Below are 19,453 nucleotides of genomic sequence, written 5' to 3'. Positions count from 1 at the left end.
TTAAATAAGTTTTTCTGATTAATTGGGTATTTAGTTGCTATTTGATCAATAGTTAATATACTCTGTGGTTTCAGGCTTCACTTTGTGGAAGTATTTGATATCCATATTAATGGATTTTGGTACTTTTCCACTGACTTTATTTTAAGATACAACGTGTTTTGCTGGCTTACAACAGACAGTCGGTGAAACACATTGTATCTTAATGAAGTTGGTGGAAAAGTACAAAATCATTTAATATGAATAGTTTTAATAATTATTGATGATGGAAGAGATACATTAATCTGAATGCATGAAATATTATCTTTTACTTTTTACTTCCTGCTTTTTAAATGACTCAAAATAACAACACAGCTGTTAATTGACTTTATTCAGCATATCATTTCATTTTAATATTGATTTTTATTGCTTTAATAAAGATGCAAGATTATCATATTGTATCGAATCTGTGCATAGTGGAAGCAGAATCTATCAAGTGGTCTGATGGGTCAATGCCAAAATTTTTCCAATGGCAGTTATGATCAGGATTCTCATATTTCTCTTCATGCCAGTTCCAATGCCATCAATTCATTTAAAAATCACTTACTCTTAAAACAGGGGCAAGTATTGGAGGAAACCATTTCACATTTTTATTATTGATGAGTGATGCTACATTTTCTCAAATTTCTGGAAGGAATGCACCAAAAAGAGTGGTCAGAATGTTTGTCTTCAAAACATAATTAAAATACATTGATATGAGGGTTGTTATTTATATTTTGAGCCTTGGCAACAATAAGTACTTTAGGTGCCATCTGATGTCTCCATCTGAAAATTTGACCCTTTTAACGCTAACTTTCTTCAGAACATTTTGTCGTTTCATCATAACTTGTGTTGTTTACAGTGACTTGAAAATTGTGACTCAGCAAAAAAATGGAGTTAACTCGTGAACACTTTCTTGCAATGATTTTTTACTACTTTCAATGTGGATTATCAAGACAGGAGTGCATCGATCAACTTACTTCCACTTTTGGCAATGCAGCCACATCCTTTGCCACTGAGAAACTCTGGTATAAGGAATTCCATCATGTCCACCATTCGCTCAGCGACGAAAGTCATAAAGGTCGTCCAAAATCAGTTGTTGTGCCAGAAAACATTGTTGCTGTGCAAGAACTAGTAAAGGAAGATCATCATGTGACTTATCATGAGATTGAGGCATCCTTGGGGATTAATGTTGGCAAGCATCAATATGATATTGCATGAACATTTAGCAGTGAAAAAAATTTGTTTGCGTTTGATCCCGCATGATTTGGCAAAAGCTCAAAAAGATGCTTGTGACAATTGATGTTAAGAAGTGCTCAGCAAATGCAATCACGGCCCATCAAAAGCTGTGTATAACATCTACGTACACTGGTGACGAATCTTAGATTTATGCATATGAGCCCAAAACAATAAAGCAATCGACTGTATGAGTCTTCCAAGATGAGCCAAACCCAACTAAAGTGATTCGTGCACGAAGCACATCGAAGTAAATGGTCACGTTTCTTTGGAATAACTGGACATGTGGTAACCGTAATATAGGAGCAACGTAGAACCGTGAATTCTGAATGGTACACGAGCATTTGTTCACCAGAAGTGCTTGGTGAAATACAGAAAAGAAGCAGCAACGAAGGATCATTCTTCATCATGACAATGTAAGCTCTCACAGATCGGCTGAAACAACTTTTTTGACTGGCCAAAACATCGAATTGATGAGTAATCCTTCGTACAGCCATGATTTAGCACCAAATAACCTCTTTTATTCCCGTTTATCAAGAAAAACTTGCAAGGCCAACGTTTTTCGGTGCCTGAAGAAGCCGTTGATGATTTCAAAAACCATGTTTTGGGGGTACCTCAATCGAAGTGGAAAAAGTGTGATGAAAATTGGATGGAGCGCGTGCAAAAGTGTACTCGTATTGATTACAATGGAAAATACTTCAAAAATCAATAAAGCCATTTTCAACAATAAATTGCTGTCTTTTCATTGTTGGGATAAACATTTAAATTGCCACTCTCATGTGTAGTTATATATTCAATATTTATGTAGCATATATGGTAATTATTTTAATAAAAACATTGTATAGATTTTTATTTAGGATCTCCAATTAACATATATTCTTTGATAACCTTTCATTCTCCTTTATGATACCTAAATATTTTATAAAGGAAACAAACCATTTTGACTAGATGAGGATGAAATTTATACTTATTGTCATGTATTACATGCTGGACTGAAGAATCTTGAATTAAACAGCAGTGGAGGTAGGGATACTAATTCTTTCAGTCTGGGGTAGGGAAAGCAAGCTTGCGAGTAATTTCAAGGCTTTTTGGTTCCTAGTACTCCTGGCATTCCATTTCGGCATTTTTGTGTGTGTCCTGGAAGCAGACCCATTCAGTGAATGATGCATTGGCATAACGTTATTTGCAGCATAGGAGCTGAGTGAGGTAATCTAATTGCTCATTTTGGATGAACACAATGCTGTTTACAAATATTAAAATATAGAAAAACGATACAATTTCGTTAACATAGAGTCACTTAGAAAACAGCTACTTAAGATAACACCTGTATTGGCTTGTTGAAGACAGTGGGGTTTGAGGCTTGAACCAAGATACAAAAATAGAAATGCTGTTAATGGGATTTTTAGCATTGTATCCTGGTCATGTACCAGTGAAGTCATGTTTATTACTAGGGGTTTCTTGAGATTGCAAACAATCTATCATGCTCTGCACACACTCTCCAGCTGTTTGGGTCTTGTTAGTATTATATAACAACATGATCTCTCTATATATTAAAATTGTTAGTGTTTCCCCATTTATTTTCAATTCCAAATATATAAAGCAGAAAATAACTTCCATTAAATTTAATATGTGTTGACTGCTATGGTCATGTAATGTATTATACTGTCTTATATATATCAATATTATAATGAAGAAAGGTATATAATTATTGCCATGGTGAAGCTGATATAATATTTGATTATATTTCTAAAAAGTGATCCCTCAAAGGGTGAGGCACAGAGAGGCAGCCCCTTGACAGATAGTGTTTACCCACAGCCACTTTGGACGATCGTTGCACCGGCAATGGCCATGGCCACCTGATTGCCATTGTTAAATGCTGTACGGCAGATGTGTGCATGCGCATAGTCTGCCTGGGTTTTTATATGATCACAGTTTGCACTCCCCACTGAGGCCATGTCTGTGAGTGGGAGCCTGGCACTTCAGAAATTATTCACGTTATCCTCCAGCTTAGCAAATCAAACATCTGCTATAACTCAGTTGTCTGTGGAGTTCCAAAGATTTGAGTATTTTTTGTTTTCTCCATTGCGTGGCACAAAAATACAAGCGATCATTGGTGCAAGTGCTTTGAATTGTCACGGGTGTATCCCAATTCTTTCTGACTGACCATCAGTGTGTTTTGTTGCTGTCCTAATTATGGTATCAGAATACATTGAAGCTCTCCTGATATGACCCTAACATGAGGGTGCACCTTTGAACTAATTGCACCAAGTACTGCAGCTAAAAGGCCTGAGGTGGTCGGTGTGCATATCAAAAGCTTAAAAGTGAGAATCTGGGGACAGAATGGCAATTTAATGTGCGGGCACTTCATCCAAGTTCTTAAAGTGAGATTCGGAGTGCCCCCAATGTTCAGATTTTCACTCTGTTTCTAGTGTCTTGATTTGGTGCGTTTGAAGGATAGAATGCTCATTTTGGGTCCATACCTTAATGAAATTTGAAGCATATTTATGTGAGAATGGGAACAGAATGTACCCAGAGGTGCACCCTGGAGAGTGAAAACTTGAATGCTCTTAGGAATCTGAATTGATTTTCAATTGTTCCCGGCTCAACTTTGTGGAATTTCATGTTTATTAAATAAAGTACCGAATACTGATGATGATGCTTGAGCATTGAAACTAGTTGTACGTAAATAAAGGACAGTGGAAAGATACATTGTATTCTTCATTTAATGAATCTATTTTGATTTTCAAATTTTGAAGAACTTGGTCGTGTTAACTGAAGTTAACCCCAGACTCAAAGAATGAAGTTGACCTATCAGTTCTCTGAAGAAAAATTTAGGAATACATATTCTCACTTTGCATTTTTATTTAACTTATTGCTCCCCTCCAGCAAACGCTGCCTCTACTGGGATGGTTCTGTTTTGATGATAGGCCTCTCTTTATGCATTGAATTCCAGGAACTACTTTTTGTATTGATGTGTGTAGAACTACTTGAAAAATATGTTTTAGCCAAAGGGGTTAATGTATTTTAACTGCGTGTGTTTGTTATAATTTACTACAGCCTTTCAATATTGTTGTGGACCCTCATTACTTGCCGTGAAATCACAAAAAAAGTCAATCAGTGGTTTTTTTGGGACACAGACATCTGTAAATTCCAAAATGTTACTCTAAAAAATTAGGCAAAAGAATTATTTTATACAAAACTGCAGTATGGACAAAACATACATTATTATTTTAGTGCTTGTATGCATCATTTGAGCGTTTGAGGGTGATAATTAGGTTTTTATTGATTACTTAAAGAGCACAGCCTTTAATCAAATGATAGTGAATACAGTAATGTTGCAACTAGTAGCCAATAACCTCTCAGTTACCTCAGGTATAAATTATTCTTAGTGTTTCTATGGCCTACTTATGCATTTCATTTGTTTTTTCATTCTTGTATCTCATGAAAGAATTCCCATTGCAGTCCACTCCTACAAAAAGACTCACTTGGAAATCGATGTCAATTGCAAGAGTGACCGCATAGAGTGGGGCCATGCACGATACCAATCCATTTACCGCCCTGATCGTGCATATGAGCTTGTGGTGCAATGGGTGAATTCAACAGGGAGCATTGTGGCAGAACTGGTGAGCTTAATCAGTTTTACTGTCATGGTTATTTTCAGTGATAGATGAAATTTGATTTTGTAATTCTAGTTGCTCAACAGTAACAATTCTGTCTCAGCAATCTTTGATGGCCAAATGAAATCTCTGTGATCTGAGTTATCCTTTCCTTCAGGAATGAAGTTGGTGTAAGTTGGAGGAGAGAGATTACACAGTTATTTTCCAATATTATTTAAAAAATGCTCCTGTGAGATTGTTAACATATCAGATTATTTTAAATAGTTGACAGAGTTGACTTTGGATAGATTCTGTGGTGAGGTAAATTATGTACCATTTGTTGTTCTAAGTACATGCAGCTGAATCTTGATGTAAAGAGGGAATCTTGATGCATGGTCCCAACATAATTAATTACTCATGATAATGAGGTCATTATTGCTGATTGTGATTTAATAATCACGTGCTAAATATCTTTTATGGTGGATTTAGGTGTAGAATATTAACATGCGTGTAAGTATTCTACCCCTACTTCAACTGAAAGTAAATTCAATTCAAATGAAAGGAAAGAGCAAATTCTGTACTCTTTCATTTATTTTCTTTTTCTATTTGAGGACCCATCAAGGAGCAAATTTCAGTTGTTTAGAGGCGTAAATATTAAATTACTAAGATTTTGGGAAAATCAAGAATGAAGAAAAAACAAAATCCCAAAAATTTTCAATTAATTGCAATATAATCTATTCATAATCTGATCTCTTTCTAATTTCAGATTCATGGGATGGCAAGGAAAGCACAAGTATGTGGTATTCAAATGGTGCCAATCCCCGCAGACCCCTTTGCTTTACCCTTCACGCACAAGTCAGACCCATTGAGAGGGCCCATTTTCATTCCTCTGGATGTGGAGAGCCTCATGGGGAGCAAGAGCTACTTATTTGAAGGTACTCCTTTGCTAACAGCTCTTTGGTGGTCCTATTTTGTAAGGGAATTGTGATAACTATGCACAGCTTTATTTTATCAGCAGTAAATACTATAATGGCCTGAATTACAATTGCATCAATGTGAGGTAGTTTTGGTGTATGAGCTGTCATTACAATGGGCAGTAGAGTGTCATTGGTCTGACGTCCAGTTATCTGATGAGCAGATTATCCATTTGTTCCAGCCTGAGGCATTTCCTCCTCTCCTATGCTCTCCTATTCCTTCACCTCTCACCTCAATTTTAGCAACTAATTACTATTAATCTATTAGAAGTATATTTCCTTCCATGCCCACGTAACATATGGATATACATACAATTGCACTGTGATAATTCTTCTAAAGTATGCTTCACAATAGTATTAGTAAAATATTCACATTATTAGTTGTAGAAAGAGCACATATTGCATAATTTAGCTGTCAAAATCAATCGGAAATATGGTCGTATCTTCATTGAGTAATCAAGTTCTAGTGTGTGAAGGGGTAGATAAAAGCCATCTGATATGGCTATTCAGGAGTAGAGATGGTCGATGACCTTGACCATGTTCCCTCCTGAATATTATCTACTTTTAGGGAAAATATTACTGAGGGTTGGTGAATAGTATTGAAAGAATACTCCTAGCTGAACCTAAATACTTATTCCAGGATGTAATCCAAATCAGTGGAGTTGTTTTTTCCGATTGAGATATCTATAAATTTCGTTCAATTATTGTAATAAGTTAAATAGAATAATTTAAAACAATACTGTCCAACTTAGCTTAAAAGTCAAGGAAATGGAATTGGCATGAATGGCTGACTGATTGACTGATGACTGACAACGTTACGTGTGCATTAACCTACACTGAGAATTTTTTTTAACATAACGATGATGTATGTAATCAGTAATTTTTGGTAATTAAAACTATTAAAAACTTTTCAAAAGGGTGAATGGAATGAAAGTTTGTGTCAGAGAGAAATGACGAAAAAAAAACCAATTGCACACATCACCAAAGGGTGCAGATGAGACTAAATGTGCCCCTGAAAATGTTGTCGTAAGTAGCCCAGAACTTGTACATATTCAATTATCCGCCAAAACCTTTCCATCAACTGTCCCAAAAAATCAGGCCTCTACTCCATTTTCATAGCAGTTTTTATATGAACATTTCTGCAATTAATAACGTATACGTGCCTTTCTGCAATGTTAATGCATTTATTTCATGCCAAAGTTTGCATTAAGATGATTAATACAGGTATATTTTAAATTTAATTTCAATATGAAGAATTTCCACCAAGTGACACCAGAAACTGTTTCATTTATGATTAATATAAATATTTTTATCCAGTGACAATAAGTAAAAGTAACATTCTGAGGAGGCACAGCACTGTTGTAATGTATTGACATGGCAAAGGGGAAATTTAGGAACCTGTATTTATATGATTGCATATTGAGTGACAAGGAATGATTAAGGAAGGACACAAAGACAACAATATGTGCTGTTTTTGCACAGAATTTTTATTTGTGACATTTGATGTGGAAAAATTAATATTACTTTTTATATTGTTAGGGTAATGTGTATTTGGTCTGATATTGGCAAAATGAGTGTTATGCATTTTTGCCCCCAGCAAGGATGAAATTGACTTTGTCCCTGATTGCTCTGAAATTGTCTTGTGTCCTCTCTGCACTTCTTCAGAGTTTCCTGAGGACACGTGGGACCAGAGGCTGTTCCTCTTCCAGGAGGCAATAATAACTCGCTTTGGCTTCCTGCCATGTGCCATTGAGTCCTCCCCTGCCCGCTCAGCCAGCAACAGGCCCCGCAGTTCGACCCCCTCGTCGGCCCCAGCTCCCACGCCCAATGCCATGCCCATCCTCTCCCACCACCACCACCAGTACATCCACCTCACAGGCAATGCATTCATCTTGATCCCCTCGGAGCCTTGCCCACACCACACCGACTCGAGCCCCGGCAGCCTGTCTCAGACACTGGGTGCCAACAGGTACCTGAGCCACGAGGTTGTTTCAAGTCCGCACGAGGAGTACATCACCCGACACGTCAGCGGGAAGAACAAGGATGACTGCGGACCTGAGAAAAGGGTGGGTGCGCATGGTTGATTGTATTTGCTTGAGTGCAAAAGATGAGTGTCTAAACAAGTCAGTCCTTACAATCCGTTGCATTCTTTCATAATCTGTAGTAATCCATTTAATAAAAATGATACCGTTTAAGGTATAAGACCATTCATAATGTATACATTTATGGGTCAAATCGTAAATTATATGTGATCAAACTTAATACTTTCAGACATGCCTGTTCTAAAGTAATGGCTCTCCAGAGAAATTGAAAGACATAATTACTCAATTTATGTGTAAAAGTAACTTTTATTACTCTTTACTGGATGTAATTCATAACGTCGTACATTTGGTGTAGGGATGGGGGGTGTGTCTTTTTAGTAGTAGTTTTTATGGGAGGCAACCAACAGCTAAGGCTAAGAATTTGTGCCGTTAGGGATGGATGGGAAAGGAAGAGTGGAGAAAAACCCGGTGTTGGCATTAGCCTACTCTTGCCAATAGGTGCCAAGGGGTTCGCAGTTTAATGTCCCATCTAACGGATGTCATACTTACTCATAGTGCTGTCCACAAAGCACCTCAAGTAAGGTTCGGGATACCACTGAAAAATATCTGTTGTCTTCAGGATTTGAGCCCAAGCCCTCTTGGTGGGAAGCCTGTACGTTAGCCACTGCACCATCTCAATCCTGCAATGCATTTTAGAATACAGTTCAATCATGATATAATGAGTGCAGACTGTGATGAGACTAGCAGTATATACAATGAGTAATGTCCTAGGTATAGTGTGTTGCCCCATTATTTATGTGTGATGTTAATAGTTAATAATAGTGAGGCATGCATCTTGTACCATACTAGACCATATCAAGATACTGCAAAGGCTTTATTACTCTCCTTGGGAGTACCTGTTTCTGGCTATGGCAGCACCATTGGTCATTAAAAATTTTCAATTAAAATTCTGGGCATCACTCAATAAGCCCTTTTCCATTGTATTGTCAGCTGAGATCAGTAGGTGGATAATGTGCGTTATTATAGATGTGACAGTGACTTTCTTAAGTCTCAGATTAAAGTAAAATTCAGTGCAAGCAGTTGGTAAAATATATTCTAAAAATGCAATTTAAGATGCTCTAATGGTTAGTGTATTTGGATAAGAGGAAATGGATGCATATGTAGGTTGATCAATAATCACTTAGAAAATCCAAGAGATGGCACTCGTTGTGATCGCATATCTTTTGTCAAGATTGGAGGGTCACTCTTGTTAAACTCTGTGCCTAATGTTCCTGAGGTTTCTGGAAGCATCAATTTTAAGATATTGACTGAAAAGTTGAAATATCAGATGGTTGGGGCAAGATGGGTTCCATGAATGCTTACAGCAGACCACTATTGGCAGTGTGTTGACTCTACCTGCACATTTCTTCGGCACTATTCAGAAAGGACAATTTTTTAGGCTCAATCATTATCATAAAATAAATGTTGCGCTGCCATAATTACATTACATATTACATTGTATGTTCAGATTATTAATAACAAAGTAATATTATTTATTTAGCCGTATGTTTTCAATCTAAGTGTCTTTTCTAATCACAGCTGGTGATTAGTTGCAGTGGTTTCTATTTTCAATGTTTTACTATTTTTAAATAGACTATGTAATAGTTGATATAGCTTGAAATATTTGCCTACAGTAAAAATTTATCATCCAGGATTACATATAATGATTACATTTTTTTATTATGTGGCAAAAATTAATATACATATTTAGTGATCAAAATGACTTGTAGTGGTGCTTTTAGGTATAAGGGAATTCTGGCTCATCTAGTGTTAAAATCATGTTCTGGTGTTGCCTAATTGCCACGTTCCAACACTGCACTTGTTGGCTTCATGTGTCTTTGTCACTTTAAAATTTTTTCCAAATAACAGTCATGTGATAAACTGGCTAGGGCCATACCTTCAAACTGGAATAGTCATGGTCAAACCAGGACTTGTGACATATGTTAAGCCTACTTTTAATGAATTGATTAAATTTTGTAATGCCAATACATGTATGTTGGTACAAAAAATAGGACTTAATTAATAACAAATGTCTGTACCTTTACAAGCTCTAAATGCTCATGAAAGATGCATTCTTGTTTATTCTGCTTTGAAATGAAATTTGGTATTTTTTAGGCTTTTTGACATTCATCACTTGCCAATTACCATGATTAAATATTAATGAATGTACCTCAATAACTGATTTATATTGACTCCGTTTTTAATTTGTTACATAATATTATGCACATGATATATTGAGAGGATACACATAATTGTATTTATTTTAGTTCGCTTTGAAATTATTTAAATTTCCTGTTTGTAAGAATCTGCTGATTGCTTGCATAATCATAGGTATGGCTGGTTTGATATTGCATCTTGGTCTCCTTAACAAATAGCTGACGTTTGTAAAATGATTTTTCTCCCTAAGTGTAAATTACTCAAAGTCCTAAAATAATTTTTCATTGGTTTCGAGTCAGAGTGAGGTGTGTAATAATCTACAGATATTTGAGTTTTTGGACTGTATCTAAATTTTTCATTCTTTGCTCTTCAAGAATCATCTTAAATGATGTTTATTCAAAATTTATGCTTTCTTGCATTGTATTTTTATTGTTTAATGAACCCAATATTTCAAAATTCAATAGTCCTACTCATCTATTTTTAGTAATTGGTGATGGCTGCCATTGAAAGGCTAAATACTCATAGTAAAAAAATAATAATAAGTACTTCACTCTCCTCGTAGTGTTATAGCAACTATCTTTAGGGTGAACATACTCTGTTGTGGTCAGTGAAAAAACTTATTATTCAGTAGTGTTTCATTTGTCTTTCTATTGTTATTAATTAAAGTGTTATTGGTTAATATGTCTCAGTGAATGCTAATTTTTTCCTAATGGCTAAAGTTACTTCTAACATCAAACGTGGATTTTTCTTAATTTAGATGGGATTTTTGTGGTCCTGGAATCACATGATTAGTCGGAGATGGAAATCATCAACCACACCTGCAATGGGTGATGAGGCATTCCAGGTCAAATTGCTGAAGGATTTTCGTTCCTTTTGTGCCAACACTGACAATCGACTGAAGATATTTTGGGAATCATGCTGGGCAATGAAAGATTCTGTGGCAACAAACAGTTAACTGAGTGGTCTAAGGTGTAATGAAACTGTGATGTAAAGACATTTATTTTTATCTCTTTTAAAGGAAGTTGTTACTTAAATATATGTTACATGATGAAGAAATAACTTTTGTATAAAATAATTAGTTATTCAAATGGAAACCTCTACTCAAGTATGATGTAAATATTAGCATATGTATGAAAGTATAAGATATTTTTTGTTATTCGCATGTAAATAATATTTATGATAACCAAAAAGCTTGTGTCATTTTTCATGAATGATAATTCCCCAGGAGAGAAAATAAATTCTTACATCAAAAGAACGAGAGCGTTTAAATTGGCGCCAGCTTTTCTAAGAATTTGACAAGAGGTGGGCGTAATAATCATAAACAAAATACTACCGATTGGAAATTCAGGTTCCCCTCTAGTAGTTTTTAACTTAATATAAATTAGGAATACATCATTTAAGAGCATGGTAATATTCCGTCTGCTTATGGGTGATTACGTTGCGTTATTCAATTTTTCTTAGGCAACGTGTCGGCAGCACATGCTCAATGCGAAATCTCCATAGAGCTCCTGCGTATTGATATCTCAGAGAAATATAGTGCCTTTTGGCGTTGTCACTCAGTTGGTTATATATGTCGTACTTGCGTTATTTTGTGAACGTCTGTGAGGTGAATTAGTGAAATTTATTTATACATAATCATACAAATAATAAGTATGAATGTTAGCAATGGAAGGCATTATTCGAGATAGCCTTAATGGAAACTCGGAATGATACAAACTGGAGTTAGTAGGTGCGGCCATGTTGACCTGTAGCAGAAAACTGTGAGGATAATTTTGTGGATTACAATATTTACAGGATGCCCAAATGTAAACCTAAAACAAGATTTATACCAGCAACGTTCGCTTGGACTCTTCTTCTGGGCACAACTATTTTGTTCTTCTATTTTCCGTGAGTACCTATTACCTAATGTATAGCTAATATTAATAGTCGGCAAATCGGATTTTCTTAAATTGACTCTTTGATTCAATAATTCCCGAAGAATTGCTCACTATTTCTATAATACCATCAATTTGTTTACATTTTGAACAAATACGGCGCACATTACAGAAAATTTACACTAAGCAGTGCAAGACAAAGTGTGTTGACAGAACTGTCACTAAAAGGTGTTGTTTTAATGTAGTGTTTGGACGCTTCATCCGAATACATTAAGGCCTATTGGGTTATTAGGGCTTGTTACTTATTGCAACAACCCATCAGCATTTCCAATCCCTGGGGACTATTTAGGCGTATTGTTTTCTTTGACATACAGATTGGCAATCTTCGAATTCTGAGTACTCGCGTTGATGTGGGACTTAACGCTGCCGGTAGAACTTTTCCAATGTTTTTGTTCGGTAGTTGGAAGAGGAAGGTAAATCATTGCCGCCAATTGAAATATCTCAATGGGTGGTGTCCTCATTATGCTAATCATCATGGCATTCATGTTACTTAGCTATGCCTAGCTTGTATATTTTGAAGCGTAATAACCTTTACCAAGTTATAGAAAAACTTAAATTGTTATCACGTTGATAGGTGATGTGTTATTTTCCTTGTTTACCGGAGAAGAGGTCAGTTTGTTATTGTTATGACGGGAGGACTTTTTTTAATTTTATCACAGCAAGAAAAATGTTCACAGCTACTAATTGGTGTGTATTCACTGTAGGTAGATTGTATTTATCATTGATGGGGTTGATTCACGATATTTAAGTTGAAAATATTTCTTAACAAGGTCATCAAGCTAGTGAGTATTAGACGGCTTATTAAATATAGGTTCACATCTTCATGAAATTCATAGATTTCCTTTCCACAATCACCGCGGTGTCCTGTGGTTTGATTTTGGGTGGAGGCAAAGAAAAAGTTTTAGAATGTTGTATCTTGAAGCGTATAGTAGTAGCATCAGCAATGGAATGAACGACTTAAGGCGACCTAAATTTGAAGGAGATTCGCTGTATGTGCCGATTGATGCAGGGAATGGGGACATTAAGTGGGATCATAGCGTGCTTTCTTTTGTTGGATGTATGATCGATAATCTAACGATAAACTGAGTAGGGTGCACACACTACTCGACGATTCGGATGACCACCCCCAAGCCGAGCCATTGACCCACTGAAAGGCGGTCCCCCAAACTCCCCCTCTTCTCACCCGCCTGTATGTGACGTCGCCTACTCTCGGAAGATTTGAGTGAACATTGCTTGTTCAATCTTCTGTTATTGTGTCGGTTTTCGAGTGACACTCGTCGATTCCCGCCTTGCCGTATGGGTTGCCTGGCTTGTATGCAATTCTTCAATGATGTGTCGGCTTTTCCTAAGTATTTTGTAGCTGCAATTACCTTACCGTTGCACACTACTGCATTTGTGATAGGAAATGATCCCGATGATTATCGCGTGTTTTTTCCTTCTCTTTACCGAGGAGCTTTATTCCTGTCTTCGTTTGGACCTATTATGTGTGGTATCGAGAGGTGAAGAGTTGATCGATCTGTCCCGCAGAGTGGTAGTTTATTATCGCTTTGACCATCGAAGCCTCAGCTGCGTACTCCCACGAGGGCAGGAGGAAGGGGGAGTGAGAAAGGAAATAGAGCACAGAAACCCAAGTTGTACCTGTATGAAAAAAGAGAATGTATCTCTCTTCGCTCCAAGAGCCCCATCCAGGGTAATAATCCTGGGTTCCTGTGGCTAATTGACACACGTTTCCCAAAACCTTTTGTGCTGTCGTGGATTTATGCAGGTATAGACATTTTTTAAAAATATTTCCTTGAATGGCGTGTTTGGTAGTGGTTTTTAATATTCACATTCCTTCATAGTTGGTCATTCTTAGGTCCTAGCAGGGAGTGTTTTCGTGGGATTGATGATATTTTAAAAGCAAGTTATCTCGCGAGGAAGGTTTTTAGGGATGAGGACTGTTTATTGTTATGCAAGTAATGGCAAGTTTGAAACATGAACTTAAATAATCTGGAAATCTCCTGGATTTTGGAAGTTCTTGGAAAACTTCGAAATGCGCTGCAATTGTCTTGTGAATACGACGGCAATTTGTTTTTGCATATTTGCTCACAGTCGAGCCGTGATGGTGGTGTGATCGCCGAGTGCGCATCCTTCCCGTACTGCGTGTCATTTCTGTGTTTAAATCTCCCGCCGGCAATGTTCTATGCTTGAGCTCAAGCACTTCTTTTAAAGTTCTCTTACCTTATGTTTTGTTATCGCACTAATGTATCAAATAGATGAAGATTCTTAGTTTAATGTGAAGACACTTAGTTCAATTTAAAAAGAGTTAAAGAAATCGCCAATCAGAAGATTTTTGTTAGGAAAACCTGGCAGTGTCCTGGAATATGTTTTTGTGGCCACCGCTAACTATGAACACATTAAAATATGTAAGTGAATTCAAAAGGGATTACGTATAGTTAAATATGTAGCAGGCGATGGAGATAAACGTATAACTGCAGAAGTATATTTATTTATGAGCTTATTATTTTTGCAAATGGTGCGTATTACTTAAGAAACTGTTCTTAGTCGTGCGCATAATTTATCCGATATAATGCTACAGCGTCGTCTCCTGCGTAAAAGCCCATAGAAATTATGATAATTGAATCATCAATTGAAATTGCCACGCTATGAAGTTTGATTTTCCGTCTTCATATTGTCAACTACCTGTTCTTACTCCATTTACTAAAGGACAGAGTATAGACTCGGAAGGGATTAATGGCTTTACGAAAACAAGCCTTGGAAATGCTTTATCGACTAAGGAAATTGTTGGTGTTGTGATTTTATTTTAGTTTCAAGCTTCCACTAATTTTTTGGTATTTCGGGTTGTTGTATACATAAATTTTTTGACATGGCATAATGATTTTTCCGCCCCTGCAAAGGAGCGCATCCCGATCCCGAGGTGCTTTGTGGAGGGTACTTGGGAGTACGCCGTCCGTCGGATGGGACGTCGGCTCTCCTTGCAAACTGCGGACCCCTTGGCTCCTTTCTTTAAGAATGCTAATGCCGACGCCGGGTTTCTCTCCACTCTTCATCCATAATGGCGCAAATGACCTCAGCTGTCGGTCGCCTCCCCTAAAACTACTTTATGCATGTTACTACTAATGTTAATTCATTTAATTGTATGCCAGTATTGGCGGAGAGTGAAGGGAGACACCAGAATTGATAGAAAACCGTATCTCTGATTGAAAGGAGCCCCCAAGATAATGGCTACGTCAGTTATACAGAATGAGGGAGAGCGAAGGAGACTTGATCGAAAGTCAAGAATTATTTCAATATTTGGTCATATAGAATAGAAGTAGGTTTTCGACGATCCTTGTTGACTGATCCGAGAAAACCATTAATTATTGTTGTACATTTCGAAATTTCAATTGGCACAGTATAAACTCTTCCACTAAATAATTTCTTTCCTCATTTCCTTATATTTTCTACCCACTCCCTTGTCTTCCAAAATACCAAATCGTTGCATTCACGTCACCGCTTTTCCAACGTTTCAGCTTTCAAAATACCCTACCTTCCTCTCAATATTCCATCCTCAACTTTTTCTGCCGTATTGTAAATGTTTCTACGAATGCCTCCCTTTCTCTAATGCACTTAACACATCATCGTTAGATTTCTTCTCAATTCAGTCCACTATCAATATCCTCGTGTCTACTATTTTCATTTATTTTTTACTCTGCCAGCCACCGCTAAGGTGTGTGGCAGGGGGTGAATACACACTAGACTATATTTTCCCCGAATATTTTAACCCCTACCGCGATCCTTTATCTGATCTGACCCCCCTCTGATCCCTTATCGTTGGTGGAAAAATTGAAATCTTGAATCTATCTCTTCTATGCTCTAATTTTCTTGACATAATCTTGCGTACCCTAGTAGGGTGGGGGTATAGATACGTTTTCAACATAATTGCCAAAGTGATATCCTTTCAGTTTATGCAAAAGATTTAGTCTGTAATTTAATCGTCACTCCACTGAGTGATTCCCAGCCTATTTCCTCTAATAATTTTAATCTCCTTATGCTTTATTAGAAAGTACTCCACAAATTCCTCGCTTCCTCTACCCCTCTCAACACCTCTTCGTTCGATTTCCTCTCTATCCAGGTCATTGTATTCACCCTATCTGTGCTTTCCTCTTTCATTAAACACCAGATTTCATAACCGTACAATTTTGCACTCCGTTCAAAAGTTATAATTTTGTGTTACGTCTTTACCGAAGGACCCTGTAATTAATTCCACTTCCTTTGTCAATACTCCTTTTGTTAACCAAATCCTCCTTAAAGCGCCCTAACTACTGTGCTCGTATTCAGCGGATCAGAACACCTGCAAGATTCACCATAGCCGAATGTAGGCCGTGGCGCGCCAGAGACCACTTATCCGCCGCACAAATCGGATTACGTATAATTCATACAAATCCATCTTTAATTCACTGCTTGTCCTGACTTATAGCCTATCCTATCAATCGCACCAATGATCACCGGTGCCATCTCTTAAGGTGAATGCTGGGACGTCTCCAGTCATAAATTCGCGGCAAGTTAAATTCAATTTTTACTGAGAAAACGCTGGAGCGAAATCGGATTGCCCAGAATTCGCGATCTGTGGAGGAAAATCCCCTATAACGAATGTTGTGATGGGGCCAAATCGTTGGCTCTTTAATTTGGGCGTGCGGATGTCTGCACATGGCGACGCTGTATATTCCGTGCCGCCGCCAGTTGGCCTGAAATGTATTTGGGGTAAATTCAATATGCTACTGGAATAAATATCCGAATTGTTATGGTTTTGCTATTGAGAAATGGAGAGGTTGCTGAACTTTGGTTCGGTTGTGATCGCTAATCATGCCGGTAAAGGAAGAGCGTTTAAATCTACGTAGGAGGAGAACATTCAAAATTGTAATTATATACCTTCGTGCTGTAGCAAAGTAGTCCCAATTTAATGCACACGGATTTAGAAAATGATTGATCTCGCCACCTCAAAATCGACGAATATTTATTTTTAAATACTTTCCTTTCCTGCACAGTAGCTAAGCAACTTGATTATCAGTGAAATGCCGGTTTCATGCGGTAATGTTTTCATCTCAGTTTATGCGATAGTTCAAAATCGACTCATTTCGCATGTCCAGACTCAGTAAAGTTAAGGTTTTTCCGTTTTTGGCGGTGTCGTTCGGATGGAAGCGTTCTTAGAAGCTCGAACTGGACACTTAATGCAACGACGCTTGCATTCAGTCAATTGATACGTCTTATTTTTCGTGTTTTTCGTCATTAATGACCTCTAGTAAAGAATTTCGGATCGGAGAAACTTCTAGGATTTTTTAAATTCTGGAATTGGTAACTTAATTCTTAATTTTCTGAGTCGATTATTGGTGAAGGACAATGCTGCCCTGCTGTATCATTACAAATTATTATCTTCATTATGCAAATGCTAGGTAATGATAATTAATCGACGTAGACTTCCACGAGGCCACCCTCAAGACGATTCAGTTTCTTCATCGCATATTACTTCCCTGTGGTCACCGATGGAGTGATATTGTCTCGGAAGGAACCCGACTCACGGTTGGAAGCCTCCTGGGTGGATGCGTGCGCCTTTCTCTTGGCCACGGAGGACCCGGGTTCGAGTCCTGCGTCAGATATTTTTCATTGGTATACCGATCCCTACACGAGGTGCTTTGTGGAGAGCACTTTGAGTGAGTTCGCCGTCCGTCAGATGGGACGTTTAACTGCGGAACCCTTGGCGCCCTTCGTTTAGAGTAAGCTTAATGCCGACGCCGAATTTTTCTCCACCCTCCCTTTCCACCCATCCCAAATGGCGCAAATGACCTTTGTTGTCGGTCGCCTCCCCTAAAACTACTACTACGATATCCCCACGTATTTGACTGATTCATACTAGGCGAAATTTGCCACAAGACTCAATGTATGTACTTGTCGATGGGTGATATATTTTGTTCTCCCTCATATTCCTGTTTCTGGCACAAGAAGTGCAAATGCTCCTGTTAGAGATTTTGTTTCTGCAGTAATATTGCGATGCGCCAGTCATAACTAGGTAGATTTTCGGGTATAAGTTGTTAAATATATTTTAGCTTGTAGATTTTTTCACAGCTACATTTCTGTTCCTTACTTTATTATTTCTTGACTCAACAATTGCATCTCACTCACTCGTAGTATTATTTCTTCTTCTTATTATTATTATTGGTAGTTCACCGTTTAAGATGAGTTTTGAATGGTTACAGACTGACGATCGCTACATTTCTTAGCTCCGCCTGATAGGACGCACCTGACACTCCACACTACAATAAACTATTCTATAGTTCCCAATCTCCCATCATTCCGTCTGGCATGCATCCCCCTGCCTCACCTGCCTAAAATTCTCCCTCTGTCAGTCTTTAGCTTTCAACGTCAAATCACAGTGCTTTCTGCGGTAAATCTCCCTGATTTTGCGTTGGTGATCGGATCTACCATGGTGGGTGGGGCCTGAAGTGTGTCCTTAACATCTTCGGGTGACTGGCCTGCCTCAGGTTTACGCAGTATGTATGACCTGTATATTTGGGCCTATGGTCTGCTAGGGGCTCCCATCCTGGTTCTTTCAACGGTGTCGTGACACTGCTGCCTTGTTCATATCATATTTTCACAAACCTAGCTGCTCTATGGTGCACTTGATCTAGTTCCAAAATTGACTACTTCATGAGGATCCCATACACATGCAGCATACTCGAGGTTGGGCCTAACTAACGTGACATAAGAGCTCCTTGACCCTTTCATTACAATTTCCAAGTATTCTTTTTATGAATCCTAACATTTTTTAGCTATTCCGTAAATTTCACGAATGTGTTTTCCCCAAGATATACGAGGGTCATCCGGAAAGTAGTACCCGTTCGTGAAATAAAAAGACAAAAGTAAATATTAACAAACATAAAAAATTTTATTTGAAAGAGGATACTTTAAACTACTTCTCAACATAATCTCCAAGCAAATTAAGGCATTTGTCATAACGTGTGACAAGTTTCTGTATTCCTGCTGCATAGTCCTTCGCCGCCAGCTCATTGAGATACGCGAGGGACCCATCTTGCACAAATTTTTGCATAATGCAGATGGTGTTTAACAATTTCATGAACAATTGTTCGAGAAACATTGGGAAAATGCTCACAGATGTCATCAATTGTGACGCGCCGATCGTTCCTCACGAATTCGTCAACTGAGCTCACCAGTTGGTCTGTGATGACAGACGGTCTCTCCGAACGCTCATCGTCGTGTGTGTTCCCCCTCCCCATGTTGAAGTTGCGACACCACCGCCGAACAGACGACTCGTCCATTACATTGTCTCCATACACCTCCTTTAATTGGCGATGAATATCACATGGGCGAACGTTTCTTGCATTGAGGAATTTAATCACTGCCCTCACTTCACAACTGGCGGCGTTCTCAATTTTTTTAAACATTGTAAACAATCACAGAAACAA

The 19,453-nt window shown here is 37.8% G+C and overlaps 2 protein-coding genes across 8 annotated transcripts in view; both read left to right on the top strand.

Annotated features, from left to right (window-relative positions):
• Iml1 (GATOR complex protein Iml1) overlaps positions 1–11,286 on the top strand; it is a 104,924-nt gene extending 93,638 nt beyond the window's left edge. For all 7 annotated transcript variants that reach the window (XM_071589686.1, XM_071589685.1, XM_071589688.1 and 4 more), the window contains 4 exons: positions 4,714–4,874; positions 5,614–5,782; positions 7,487–7,887; positions 10,817–11,286. In XM_071589686.1, the coding sequence (XP_071445787.1) occupies positions 4,714–4,874; positions 5,614–5,782; positions 7,487–7,887; positions 10,817–11,014 (929 nt within the window). In that variant the 3' untranslated portion in view covers positions 11,015–11,286. The remainder of the gene's footprint in view (positions 1–4,713; positions 4,875–5,613; positions 5,783–7,486; positions 7,888–10,816) is intronic.
• Positions 11,287–11,593: 307 nt separating this feature from the next.
• Positions 11,594–19,453, top strand: part of LOC139691863 (palmitoyltransferase ZDHHC8-like) — a 183,415-nt gene continuing 175,555 nt past the window's right edge. Inside the window, exon 1 of the mRNA XM_071589782.1 lies at positions 11,594–11,946. Coding sequence (XP_071445883.1) covers positions 11,855–11,946 — 92 coding nt within the window. The 5' untranslated portion in view covers positions 11,594–11,854. The remainder of the gene's footprint in view (positions 11,947–19,453) is intronic.

This window comes from Hetaerina americana, unplaced genomic scaffold (genome assembly GCF_022747635.1).
Source record: "Hetaerina americana unplaced genomic scaffold, ioHetAmer1.1.p SCAF_4, whole genome shotgun sequence".
Lineage (NCBI taxonomy): Eukaryota > Metazoa > Arthropoda > Insecta > Odonata > Calopterygidae > Hetaerina > Hetaerina americana.
The sequence above is the reverse complement of the archived record's forward strand: the minus strand, read 5'-3'. Positions and strand labels throughout refer to the sequence as shown.